Consider the following 13,815-nt stretch of genomic DNA (forward strand, 5'->3'; position numbering starts at 1 on the left):
CACTATACTGGAAAATTCCTAGTGCCAAATGTATCATGCAACCATATGCTGTGCCTAAAAAGATAAATAAAAAATATTTTATGAAATTGAATTTACAGGGCAGTACCTTATATTCACTACCCTGACCCCTAATTTTGTGGGGTTAACTGTCAAAGATATCACATTTTGAAAATTGAGTGCTCTAGATGCACATTATAAAAGAATTTTATTCTTGATTTAATTGCCCATATCACAGTAAATAACGTATTTTTGTTTTTAATCTTACAACACATATATTGTTTGAAATAGATGGAAACATAATGGAATATTTTAACGATACCCCAAAGCGGGAAGAGGACTATTCAAAATTGTTCATGAAAGCGGATTTATTAATACATTCATATAGGGGAACTGGGGGCAAGTCCGACACTTTAAGCGCAATCATTTTTCTAAAATACCACAAAGCTCCAAAAATTGTATATTCTCTGCATAATCCTTGTTTAGATGGTTCTTAACAAGATATAATTTTTTCAGCGTTTCAAAAAATTGGATTCATTAAAAATTATTGGTTGCCAAAAAATAGAGAAAAATAACAATCTAAAAACGCTGCGGGTAAGACCGACACCCCGAAGTGGCAAGAGCGACACCCTTATTAGCTTTCGTTTTGTCCAATTTTTTCATTAAAAATGTCTCGACAAACGTATGATTACGGCCTAAAAGCCAACTGTCAAAATCCGCTTTGAATGGAAATTTCGGACAAACCGTTACACGCCAATCACAGATGTTGGTAGTAAACGAAAGAGTAAAGTTTTCTCTTTCATAAACTGTTGTGAACTGTGTTCGACTAGTAACGGTTTGTCCGGAATTTCCATTCAAAATGGATTTTGACAGTTGGCTTTTAGGCCGTAATCATATGTTTGTCGAGATGTGTTGTGTATGTGTTGTAGAGTGTAATTATGTGTATATGAGTATGTGTGATGCAAATGCTTGCTTTGAGATAGATATGTGTCTCGAAATGCTCAAAATAATCGTACTAATGATATCCTGTTATTATTGTATGATTATAAATTTGATATCTGGGAAAAGTCGTGGGGTGTCGGACTTGCCCCCGGTTACCCTATATTTTTCTCTAATCTTTTGAATTATATTCTGTACTATCTTCTGTATCGTATTGACCCGGTGTGAAATTCGTATAATAATATTCGTGTATATTTTCTGTGTTGGCATTTATATACTACATTAACATATTTAGTTTTCGCAACAAATCGTTTCTAAATGCTTACTCGGCGCCAAAAAATAAAAAAAAAACTGAGTACTTTTCAAGTAATCTGTTAAAGGTTGTAGGTCTGGTCAAATACAACACGAAAACACGTTTGATCAATTTAATGGGTGTTCAATAAAAAAAGAGAATGATTTCAATACCTTTCTGCAATTAAAGTAAAGAGCGCAATTTTTTTCTCTCCAAGAGAATTGCTCTCTGGACGCCGTAGAAATGGGTGGCATGTTTCTTTTCGCTCGGTTGCTGTCAGATCAATCGAAGATGACAAGCACTCCACGAGTGTGTTGTAGGGTTTTACGAAACGCATGGTCATCGTGGACAAATGTTTACGGTAGACCACTTTCGCGACGAAAACGTGCCCGCGAGTATAATCTGCCTATCCTGGCATCCCCCAGCGTGGAGCAGAAGGTCGGTAGCGGCCGTCCGGCGAAGATGATGACTAAGAAGAAGAAGAAGGAAGCGTTGAAAAAGCTCTTCGACAACAAGGACGGAACGAGTTTGCGTTACGCCGGCCGAAAATATCACTGCTCCCATACCTTGGTTCACCGAACCCTCAAGATGAAGGACATCATCTGTCGGAAGAAGACTCGGTCCCCGAGTACACGGACAAGTAGATAGCGATCGTGAAATCGCAGTGCCGGTGGATGGCGGAGAACTACCGCTGGACGTCTGTCGTGCTGAACGATGAAAGTTACTTTCCGTTCTCGAAGATCCACATTCCAGGAAATGACAGCTATTATTCCAGCGAGAAATCGGCCACACCCCCCAAGTAAAATATAAGTTTATGCATAAATTAGAAAAAAAAAAGTTATGCTGTACTTCGCTATATCGAACAGAGGGATTTCAAAGCCGTGGTTCAAACCGACCGGTCTGGCCATCAAACAACAAGTATACCAGGAGGAGTGTCTTGATAAAATTATTCTGCCGTTCACAAAGGAGCATCATGCGGATGGGAAGTACGTCTTCTGGCCGAACAAGGCGTCTTCCCATTACGTCAAGAAGACACTGGAGTATCTTGTGCAGAAAAAGATACCGTACGTGCCGAAAGAAAGGAACCCGACCAATTGAGCCCCAGTGCCGTCTCATTGAGGATTTTTTGCGGCTCCCTCAGTGGCTTAGTGTACAAAAATAATTGGCGGGCCAATGATACGTAGCAGTTGACCACCAATTGTATCCGGAAGATTAGCATCGCGACTAAGTTGCGTCGTACGGCTAACCAGGGCCCCTTCTCCGATATTCATTGACACTTTTTTTTAAAAAAAACATGTTTTTAATACAAAATACTAAATTCGTTGATTTTTTTTTGTTTTTTAACTACATGACTGAAAAAATTCTCATTTTTATTGACCACCATTTAATACACCCTCGAAATCTTGATTTAAGCTGGTCGCTCACGAGGCGACAGGACACACGCCACAAAAATATTCACTATAGATTTTGTTCTACCTATTCCAACGCTGTTTCTGTTGCCGCGTTGGAATAGGTAGAACAAAATCTATAGTGGATATTTTTTGTGGCGTGTGCGTACAGCTTTATAGCAAAACTATTTTTCAGGACTTTCGGCAATTTCTACGTTGTCATTTTTCAACCGATTTTTAAATTTTTGGATTGGGAAGGAGAAATTACCTTTTCAACGGTATGCTAGTTTATGCTCTTTAGTTAAAAATACTATGCGGTTTTGGGACAACAATATGAAATCAACCATTATTTTGCGATTTTGTAATGAAACGTATGAAAATTGCTCAACATTTTTATTAAGAAGCGTCTTTGTTTTAATAAAATTTAATTCAACATTTAATTCCGCATCCACCGACCTATTTATCATCAAAATCGGTTGAAAAATGGTAGAGCTATTTTTTCAAATTGGAAGCTTTCTCTCATGAACTTTTAAGGGAACAGTGCCATATGAAATTTTCAAAAAATCGCTTTTTTTGCTCGATTACGTTTACAATCAAAAGTACTGTGTGAAATTTGAAGTTGAAATTAGAAAAAATAACGGAAAACGTTATTGTAGAATTTTATAGTGCGCGACAATATCTTACTAACCCTTATTAAGGCTCATGTGAGTAAGTTTCTAATTTGGAAAAAAATATAACTGCAATTTTCAACCGATTTTGAAGATAAATTGGTCGTTATATGCGGAATTAAATGTCCTTTCTAAATGTTTTTTGAACTAGGTACACTTCCTACACACTTAATTTAAATTACTGGGTACAGTAAAATTTTGCTGGGGTATTGAACAGCAAACCGTTCGGTAATCAATTCAGTAAAACAATTTGGTACCGAACTCTCCGCAATCCGTTCTATCCAAACATCAAAAAACACTGGTCAGTCAGCAGTTTCCTCTGAAAATGGCGACTTGACAGATGATTTGCTGTACCTGTTTTGTAAGTTTTTGACGAGGTTCGGTAACGTTGGTACAATTTTGCCGAACAATCAGTCAGTATTTTACTGGATAAAACAGAAGAGCTGATAAATTCAGTGAAAAATACTGCGGGTTTCAGTAAATTATTCGAAAAATTACCGAAAATCGCTAAAAAATGAAAACTATTCCGCAAATTTTTAAACAATTTGCTAGCAGTTCCTTAAAAATATCACTTTACTGAACAAGTCGTCAAAAGAAATTACTGAACAAGTTTGGGCTGGGTTAGTGTGTAAGAAGAATCTTGAGTAATTTTTATAATTTTCAGGAAAAAATCGCAAAATAATGGTTCTTATATTGTTTTTTTGTTTGTGTTTTTTTCATGGTGTTGTCCCAAAACCGCATAGTATTTATAACAAACGAACATAACAACACACACCGTTGGAAAGGTCATTTCCTCTCCTTTCCAAAATACTCATACATTTTTTTGTTATAAATCAAGATTTTGAGGGTATACAACATTTTTCATACATTATTTTGTGTTCAATTTAATGAGATCTACAACCTATACTAGGTCATTTGAAGAGTACAAAATCACTGTAGCACCGTGTTTTTATCTACATCCCCCATTTTTGGTTATATTAAATGTTACATATACACAGTACTACTAGTTTTATAATACTTGGGTTCTACGGTGATTCTGTATTGGATCATGATTTTAAGACAGTACTTTAATAGCGGTAAGCTTGAAATTAGTTGGTACCGCCACACGGTACTATCTTTGATTTTTGGCCTGATTTTAGTCCGGCCTAAGACGTTAGTACCTCTCATTGCAGAAATGTCTGCATCCTGAAACAAAACGAAAACAGTGTAAAAGGCCGCCATGTTCCTCTTGCATACATCTCAATAATTTGAATCAACTTTTTGAACTTCATTTGCATTATCACGGCCCATGTTGCACACAAACCATATGAGGGCAAGTAAGCAAGTTTTATCCCGTACGAAAAACAGGTGTAATCGAATTTTTAATGCAATTTTTTTTAATATTCTTTATCGTCCTATATCTAGAAGGTGCAACACGCTCATTTCAAAACGCCACATCGAAGAGTTATATTACAGGTTAGCAGAAGTCGAACCATTTGGAAACAAACCGTCGAACGACATTTTATAATTGGATTCAGAGATGAAAATTGCTTTCAATTGTTAGTTTACCAATGGCTATCAAAATGAGTGAAGTTTAATTTGCTCACAATTTTTTTGTTATATTAACAAGAGTAAAAGAAAAGAATATATAATCACAATTTGTTCCCTTTTCTAGTTATATTTTCTCACAAGAAACTCAATAAGCAAGTGGAAGTTTATTTAACTTTAGTTTAACTTTAGGAAGTTTAACTAAGATTGAATAAAAATTGTAAATGAAGCCATGCCATATAGCCTAAGTAATACTTTTAAATATGACGGCAAACAAGCTGCTACAAATATTCTCATTTTGATCGTTATTTAAATGTTATCGGAGCTTGCTTATATTGTTTCGTAATTTATACTTTTCTAGTATATGTTGAACGATTTGCATTTCCGCTGAAGTACAAATTTTGGTTTAATTCTTAATGATAGAACAGCAAAAAGTTGATTACGGAAAAATCACCTAAATCGTGTCGGAACTTAAGGGGGGTTGTGTAAAATATTATCGGCAGATATTTTCGATACAAAGATTGTTTTTTTTTCAGTCGGACTCCACATCGAAAACTTGTTTTGCGGTATACACTATAATTCAAAATCTCCTGGACCAAACCTAAGACAAGACGTGACAATCGGCTTCTTGTTTTTCATTCGACATTCTTCTTTTCGCAGATTTCCATCCTGCCGAAATCTTCCGAACAGTGTTGCTATTTTTTAAAATGAAAATGGATTCTTGTTAATTTATTTTATGCCTGCAATATTTTGTATCTTGAATCCATTATATTAATAAAGGGCACCGTTTTTTAATGTCATGGGTGTTTAGTAAGGTTTGATGAAACCATTTTCTGACAAATTTTAGATTCATTTATTCATTTTTACTCTTTTAACGATAATAATATTATTTGTCAAAAGTAATTACATTATTTTTCTATAAATATAGCACCACTGCCAAACATCATTTAGCTACCCCTGCAGTAACATTGCGCACGGTGCAAAAAGTCAGAATCAACCAATCAGGAGATGGAATATTCTGACGTAAAATTGGAACAAAAACGACCCCCTCTATTGTCATGTCTTGTCTTAGGACCAAACGTTGAGACATTTGCACAGTTGTTTTTCACAGCATTTCACAAGTAATTAAGGGAGCTTTTATTTTTTGGTCGATTTTCGATTTTTTCGTAGCACTTTAAAATCATTCGATTATTGCTAAAACAACGATTAACATGTTATTGTAAAATAATAATATTCAGCAGTTTGCAAAAAGCTCTTGTAGCCTGGGCAATGATGTGAAGAAGAAAAACTGTGCAAAATTCAAAACGATTGGTCCAAGAAATTTTGAGATATGATTTACACCGGATTTCGTCGAGGTCGTGAAGATTTACTGTCTGCATCCAGTATCAGATTCAATTTGTAAATTTATAAAGGACGATTCATTATCAGACTGATCGCAGACTATAGAAAGTAACTAATTGTAATTTCTATTGATTTAAATTACTGGACTTTTGGTATTTCAGGCTTGATTTGGGTAATCGTGCTGATAATTTTGATTACTTCATTTTCAGCAAAGTAGGTCTTCCATATGCATGGTTAGTAGAGAAGGTGGGTAGGATGGTATAATAAGCCCCACCAGGCTAAAATGTCAGATTTCTATTCCATGGACGACTGATACAAATATTTCAAAAGATTTATGACATTTTCGACGTTTTTTCACTCAAAAGCCATTCCCCGTAAAATTAAAATATCGAAAAAATCCTACGTATTTTGTTGAATGAAAAATACTGCCAATAGAATTATTTCTAAATTTAAAAAAAAACATAAATTAACATTCATTTAACATTATTGTATCCTTAACTACTTAACAAAATAAAATCGCCAACTGGAGATATTTTTGATGGCTGGATCTTTTGGCTGCTCTAAAAATGCCGAACTGGCGCATATCTGTAACATCCTCAGTAGTCTAAGCAGCCGTTGTTTTATGAGCGTTGCCGAAATGTTCCGTTTCCGCCCCGGATTCAGATGCAGACGGATAATTTGCAGGTTCCGCTACGAACCTTAGTTTGCAGGTTAACTCGCTTAAAATAATTCTTAATGATTTTTCACTCATTATTAAGATTAAAATGTCAATGGGCAAAAAGCACTCATTGTTAGTAGCAAAAAATATCCATTTTTTGACAGCTCGAATAATTTCCGAGAATGGGCAATTTGAATACAATGGGTAAAGTTTTTTTACCGTGTATATTTATCCGCATTACACAGAAAACTTGCATTTTTTAGCAGTAGGTAATCTTAAATCTGCACATCCTACTTCCTCCAACGAAAAACGAAAGAGCCCAAATTTGCCCAAAAATAATAAGATATTCCTCAAAGCCGACTAAACTTCATCCCATTAATTTTATGTAAAAAAATCATTCCCTCTCCCTTGTTTTCCGGCCGTGAAATAAGGACAGCAAATTAAAATTACCTACTAGTAGGTAATAGATTTTAAGTGTGTAACTGCTATGAACTGTGTTTATCCAGTAACGGTTTGTTCGGAATTTCCGTTCAAAGAGAATTTTGACAGTTGGCTTTTAACCCGTAATCATACGTTTGTCGAGAAATAACAATCATGGCACCAATTACAATCACTCCTTTAACTCGACGAGCGCCTATTCAAACTGAATAAAAACATGCATATTTATACCAATTTATTTTCTTTTGTGTATTTAATATTATGTCACTACAAAGTGCTGTACATCATCGGCCAACTTTCAACTATCCAACACGTTAAAGTTCTAAGTTCAGAAACATATCGGCTACAAGTTGACAAAAATTGTACTCAAACGCTATAGAACGAGACATTTGACGAAGAAAAGCTAGATTACTGCACGAAAATATCGGAAAGAAAAACAATTCACCATGTTGTCTAATTTACTCATTTTCTTTAACTTGAATTTGTTGTTTTTAACATTGACGTGTAACGCAGATCAGAACGCAGCCATATAAATGACAGCATCGTTGGTTTAAAGCTTACCAAATAGTTTAGGCCGGTTTAAAAGTTAGTCCGGTTTAAAAACTGTTGGTACGGCTTTGTGCTTACGGCTATAAGAGTGCCAAAATAGTGGTCAACCCTGTTTTAGGTTAGGTGTTTCGTAATGTGGTTGTAAATTAGCTGTCAGAAATCCTAATATAAAAACAAGTCAGAAAAGATTGTCTTCTTCAGACTATTTATAATAAGTATTGAGAATTTTCATTTTTCACACGCGCAGAATCTAATGTAAAATTGACGAAAGGACGACGACAAAATAGTAATAGATAGACAACGAAATTGAAGATCGAGGGATTGACAAGTTGTAAAAAGTTTTAACTTATTTCTTGAAATTCCAAAATATTACAAGAAACTTGAAGCTCCAAATATTAAGTATGTGTGACTATTGACTAATCCATGTGCAGTTGTGTTAGTGCCAGATTGAGGTTAAATCAGATGGCGAATTGAAAACATCGCGTTGTATGGTGGTTATACACATTGCAACTAGATGTACATAATGTTGATGTTCTAGACGTCAAATAAGTCAATACGACTAATGCAGTTTCTTGGTTGAAAACAATCCTATTTGCTTTTGCCGTCTTTGTTTATTATTTTCCACCAGCTAGTAATGCAGTATTTGTGTCATGTGACGTGTACGACTGTACGTACATGAGTCGTAGAGAAGTCTATTCCAAAACTACAAATACCCACTGGAAAAAAACAATGTTGAGTGGTCTAATCTTATCTAAAATAAACGAAATAACCAGATAAAAACAGAAGTGTTTTGGTCTTCTACAAAGCACAACAATTTGGATATTGTCCACCTGAATTAATTAGATAATTTTCATTTTGTTAATGTTGATTAGAGTAAAGAGCCTACTTCGACATATTAGGGAGAGTGCCTCGTTGTTTCATTTATTACTCGGTATACAATCGATGGAATGCGTGTAAATTGGCATCAATATCATTGTTTTGTTGATAAGCACCGATGGCTAAACGCAGAAATGTTCGAGCGTTACGAAAACTCGAATCGAGAGCCCCAATTAACGCTCTATCATTTGATAGACCCTGCTCTGACCACCGGCTTCAAATGGGTAGTGCGATCATATGAAAACAAGGCGAAAAAGGCTCATTACCCAATCTGAATTAGTTATCTGAACATGGTTTGCATTGCGTTGTTTAGGATCCATTCAGTACGAAGCACTATTCGTTGATCTTCTTATCTTACGGAGCATCGTAAAACTGTTCCCTGCGCAGACATTAACAAAAGAACATTATTTGCTGACCGTCTGATCTACTATCAGCTGTTTGACAGATCTCCGCAAAACTTTTCCCGCCGCAGACGTTGGCAGTTGCTGCACGAAATAAACGCCACCTCGTAGCTTTTTGTGATCACTGACCTGACCGTCGACGATGGCGACTACTTGCTCTTCCGTCAGAGAAGATCCTGCATGTCGAACGATCATTGCCGTCGGTAAATCCGACGATCGATCCGCCACTGGAATCCCACAGACACACACCTGTTTCACCCCATCGATCTGCTCAATGACGGCTTCCAAATCGGAGGGAGATATCTGGTAGTTTTTATACTTTATAATATCCTTGATTCGATCGATTACGTACAAGAACCCATACTGATCGAAATATCCAACGTCACCGGTTTTAAAGAAACCTTCCTCGTCAAACGCATCCCGCGTACTTTCTGCGTTGTTGAGATAACCCTGAAAATAAGGAGCATTGTAGCCAACATACCAACACTGACTTAAGCTGCGTGTATACCAAAAACTTATGTTTGTATTTGACTCGAATTTCACCCGTTTCACCCGGTCCTTTTCTTCGACCTTCTTCATCAACAATCTTTGCCTCCAAATTATTAGCTAGTGTTCCAACCGATCCAGGGGCAAACGGGCCTGTTCCCAAAGTTATGAAACCAATTTCCGACGACCCGTAAACCGGCTTGGCAACACCATTCGGAAATCGACTACCCAAACAAGTGCGAAGCTCCTCCGAAACGAGTGCCCCTCCCATGGTCCATCGTTTGATACTGCCGAAGTCTGCGGTTGAGAATTTCGGATGACTCTGCAGGACCGAAATGTATGCCGGAGGCGTGAAAATATCCTCCACTTTGTATCGCTCAATAATGGAGATGAGGGTTTCTTCTGTGAACGATTTGCTGGTGATGACACGTGCCCGAGAACAGTAGAGTGAGGTGAGCATAGCAAACATTCCCGTTGCCCAGAACAGCGGACTAAAGTTGAAGATCGGTCCAGCATCCAGATCGCTATAAATGACGATAAGCTAAACAAAGAGCTAATTTTATACCACAGCTAAACTCACTTTGCAAACACATCACCCTCGATGAGATGAGCGTGTGACAAGCATACTCCTTTCGGGAGACCGGTGGTTCCGGAAGAACAAAGTACCATGGCCATCAGTTTCTTAGAGTCACCCAAGTATTTTGGTTCGAAGCTGTTCTCCCCATCAACCGGTGCAAGTAAATCGTTAACAGACCTAGCACTCCCAGCTGCCTCACCCATGACAAATATTCTAGTATTGCAATCACTGATAGCTTCTCGAGTAGCCTCTTCAACCACCATTCGGTTATCTTCGTCACAAAACACAACCTTCGATTGACTCTGCCTCATCATATGCGCCAAATCATCCTTATTGAACACAGGTGCCAGCGGGTTCACTGCCAAGCCAATCGCCAGACACCCGACAAACACCGGAACCACATTCTCACTATTACAGCAAACCAGTGAAACCAAATCGCCCAGCTTCAGATGATCAACCTGCTTGGTCAAGTTCATAGCTACGCGTACGATTCGCCGGCTCATTTCCGCGCAGGTCATCTCCCGCCCGGTATCGGCATCGATCTGAATTATCTTGTCCGGCGTTCGGGCCAACAGATTGAGGATCACCTGTCCAAAGTTGGCCTCCGGATTGAGAATGCTGGGACGGATGGGACCGTGCCAGGTTTTTGATTTTTCCTCGTAACGAGTCATTTAATGCGGTAGTAAACTTCTGTGTAGTATTTCAATCAACGAACGGCTATATACTGACGGAGATACGGCGAGATTGCTTTTATATATAGCCACACTTCGGTGGTTGTAATAGAATAACATGTGAATTGATAATGATAAGCGGAGGACCAGAGCGATGCTGTCGTAAGAGGCTTGTCCGGGCCCTGATGCACTGTGTGATAGTTTGTTAGTTGATAGTCTTGATAGTGGTATATGCCGATTCAATGAGTGTACGCTAATATTATCAATTCCGTAAACCGGTTTGAAGGTAATCTAGCATTTCTTTCGAGGTATACACGATGTTTACCGAGTTCGATGCAAAAGTTTATTTTGTTTAAGAAACATGTAATAATGATTTATTTTGCATTGTTGTCTATACTAGGATGTCTTCACGCTAGTTTACAAGAGAAATGAAGTTACGAGAAAAAGTGTTTTCTAGACTAATTTTGGGTCGCTGAAGACGAAAAGCACAATCATTTTTTAATTAAAAAAACGTTTTGGATTAAAAAAACGATCTTTGCGTTCTTTTTTTACTTTTTGCATAAGTTATATGCAAAAATAATCTGATCGGGAAAATCGGGAACGGAATCGAAAGTCGTGAAGGTGAGCGAAACGAACCGATCGCCGTCAATACCCGCTTGGGGTGGACGATTTACTGGGATTGTACCGGTAACGGAGACGCCGGCAAATACGTAAACTTTCACGGTGTGGGAAAATGTGAGTGTAGGCTGGAGAATGATAATGATCTTCACAACACGATGAAATCTTACTTCACGCTGGATAACATGGGAGCCATCAAACCAAACAAGCTGCTTCTCTCTCAGGACGATCAACGGACTAAGTCATTGTTAGAATCCCTAACCCGTCCACTGCTTAACCACTTCGAAACCGGCCTACTCTGAAGACACGATCGTGTTCGACTTCCGGACCGTGAAGCGATGGCTTTCAACCGATGGAAATGTCTCGAAAACCGTTTGAGCGAGGATCCACCCAAGTAACCATAAGCATTAAGCCATTGCACTATATTGGCTATACATTTGCACTAATGTTGCATTGAAACTCCATTACAGCATTAACAATGCAATGAAACTCTATATTAGCATCAATAATGCATAACTGCACAGCTGACATATAGCATTATCGCTTGCGTATATAAAGCTGATATAACGCGTACATGCTTCAAGGATCTTTAAAGCATGTAAGCTTTACAAGCGCATTTAATGCCATTATAGAGCAAATAATAAGCCGATATAATACTATTGTAATGCTGTGGGCACAGAGAACAGACGTCCATCTTCAGCGTTCAACTTGTGTAAAATCTCTAACGGTTTCGAAGGTAGTTGGGATATCCAAACCAGGTGCGCTACTGTCGTCATGTTTTTTTCGTGGCTGAGTTCGACAGAATTGACGAGTAACCGCTCAATCCAGTCAAACTAGTCCGGTACCGGTTCGGACTTCCAGCATGAATTCCAGCTCAAATGCAACAACCGATAGTGTCGGAATCGGTTGTTTTCTTTGAGCAAGATTCCATACTGAATCCATTTGACGGATAGTTGGGATAGGTTGGTGTGGCGGCGCCAGTGTTTATCGTATATTAATTCAAATGTTTACACACGTTTTTTAAATACTTTTGTTCGATCATGGATGTCTGTTCTCTGTGCTGTGGGTTTATTTGTTATGCAACTCTTCTTGGAGATTATATACGGCATATTTCATTTCAATCGAACATATGCAATATAGTCCTGGGAGCAAACGCAGCGCACTTACCGTGAAGGACGAGGTAAGGTACCTCAGTTGGAGACTTACTAAAGGTAATTTTCGTAAAATTGTCATATCATGTCAGAACGAAAACCCATTAAGGATATTCATTACAATGCTTTAGAAGAGAGACAATTACGGTTTTAAACAGAACATTTTATTTTAATTTTTTTTCCTTTTTGCTCATCATACCGAAAGGAAATATAAGAAATGGTTTTAAAAGCATGGCGGACAATGACAGCCAGCTGAAGCCTTTTAATAGCATTAGTAATGCTAATATAAGGCTTTAAAATTTGACATTTGTGCGCTAGTGCTATATAATAGCATTAGTACTGCAGAAACGAGTTGTCAATCTCTGCACAGTAATAGCACTATATTTCGCCTTTTCTGGCATAATACCAGCATTATATAAGTATTTAGGGCTTCACAGCTCTATAAGACTGCATTATATGTGGATCTGAATCAGATATTAGGCTACGTTATAATGCTTATTGGTTACTTGGGCAGTACTAGCCGAGGCTCTTGAACAAAAGATCCAAGAACATGTCAAGAAGGGTTACGTGAGAAAGCTGACTTCGGAAGAACTTTAAGAAAAGCATGCGCGTATTTGGTACCTACCAACATTCGCCGGGAAAGTTTCGCCTAGTGTGAGACGCATTTGCCACCGTCTATGGTGTTTCTTTTAAACTAAATGCTCCTGAATGGTCCAGAGCAGCTAACATCACTGTTATCGGCGCTGATCCGTTTCCGTGAGTTCCGAGTGGCAGTATGCGGGGACATCAGGGAAATGTTCCACCATGTGCGGATGAGAGGAATCAGGAATCAGAATATATTGACTTAAAGGGCACGTTCCCCGTATATAGTCGGGGATTTGTGCCCTGCCGTGTGTTTTCATCATTTCCTGAGCTGAAGGAAAGGACAAGGAGGTGTGGGGAAGTAGAATTGGAAGGGTGGGAAAAATAACAGCACAAAAATAAACAACAGGTAAGTTAAACTCACAAGTAGTTCAACTTGCCTGCGAATAAGACTAAAGCTCTTTACCACATTGGATAAGAAACTTTAGTATGTCTCTGAGTTTCAGTCGTCCAAACATGTTTTCGTCTATATAAGGACGGCCGAAGATTCGAAATCGCAATTGCGCTACCGCTGGACAGTTGCATATCAGATGATTTGAGGTTCCGTAGTCGGATTCACAAAGATTACATGAAAAAGACTCAGCGCGCTGAATAGT

The 13,815-nt window shown here is 38.0% G+C and overlaps 1 protein-coding gene across 1 annotated transcript; it reads right to left on the reverse strand.

Moving 5' to 3' along the window:
- Nucleotides 1-8,388: 8,388 nt before the first annotated feature.
- On the reverse strand, nt 8,389-10,853 carry LOC131683068 (uncharacterized). Its single transcript, XM_058964892.1, has 3 exons — nt 10,141-10,853; nt 9,583-10,084; nt 8,389-9,524 (listed from the first exon to the last, which is right to left on the reverse strand). The coding sequence occupies exons 1-3, from the start codon at nt 10,806-10,808 to the stop codon at nt 9,078-9,080; spliced, it is 1,617 nt and encodes a 538-aa protein (XP_058820875.1). The 5' UTR covers nt 10,809-10,853; the 3' UTR covers nt 8,389-9,077.
- Nucleotides 10,854-13,815: the final 2,962 nt, after the last annotated feature.

This window comes from Topomyia yanbarensis, chromosome 2, assembly GCF_030247195.1.
Source record: "Topomyia yanbarensis strain Yona2022 chromosome 2, ASM3024719v1, whole genome shotgun sequence".
Classification (NCBI taxonomy): Eukaryota; Metazoa; Arthropoda; class Insecta; order Diptera; family Culicidae; genus Topomyia; species Topomyia yanbarensis.

What these genes read in the sequence shown, in the direction of transcription:
- LOC131683068 (XM_058964892.1), bottom strand. Translation starts at nt 10,808, where the DNA reads ATGACTCGTTACGAGGAAAAATCAAAAACCTGGCACGGTCCCATCCGT. An exon ending in GAGGGTGATGTGTTTGCAAA is followed by an intron (nt 10,085 to 10,140) that starts GTGAGTTTAGCT and finishes CGTCATTTATAG; the next exon opens with CGATCTGGATGCTGGACCGA. An exon ending in AATACAAACATAAGTTTTTG is followed by an intron (nt 9,525 to 9,582) that starts GTATACACGCAG and finishes CCTTATTTTCAG; the next exon opens with GGTTATCTCAACAACGCAGA.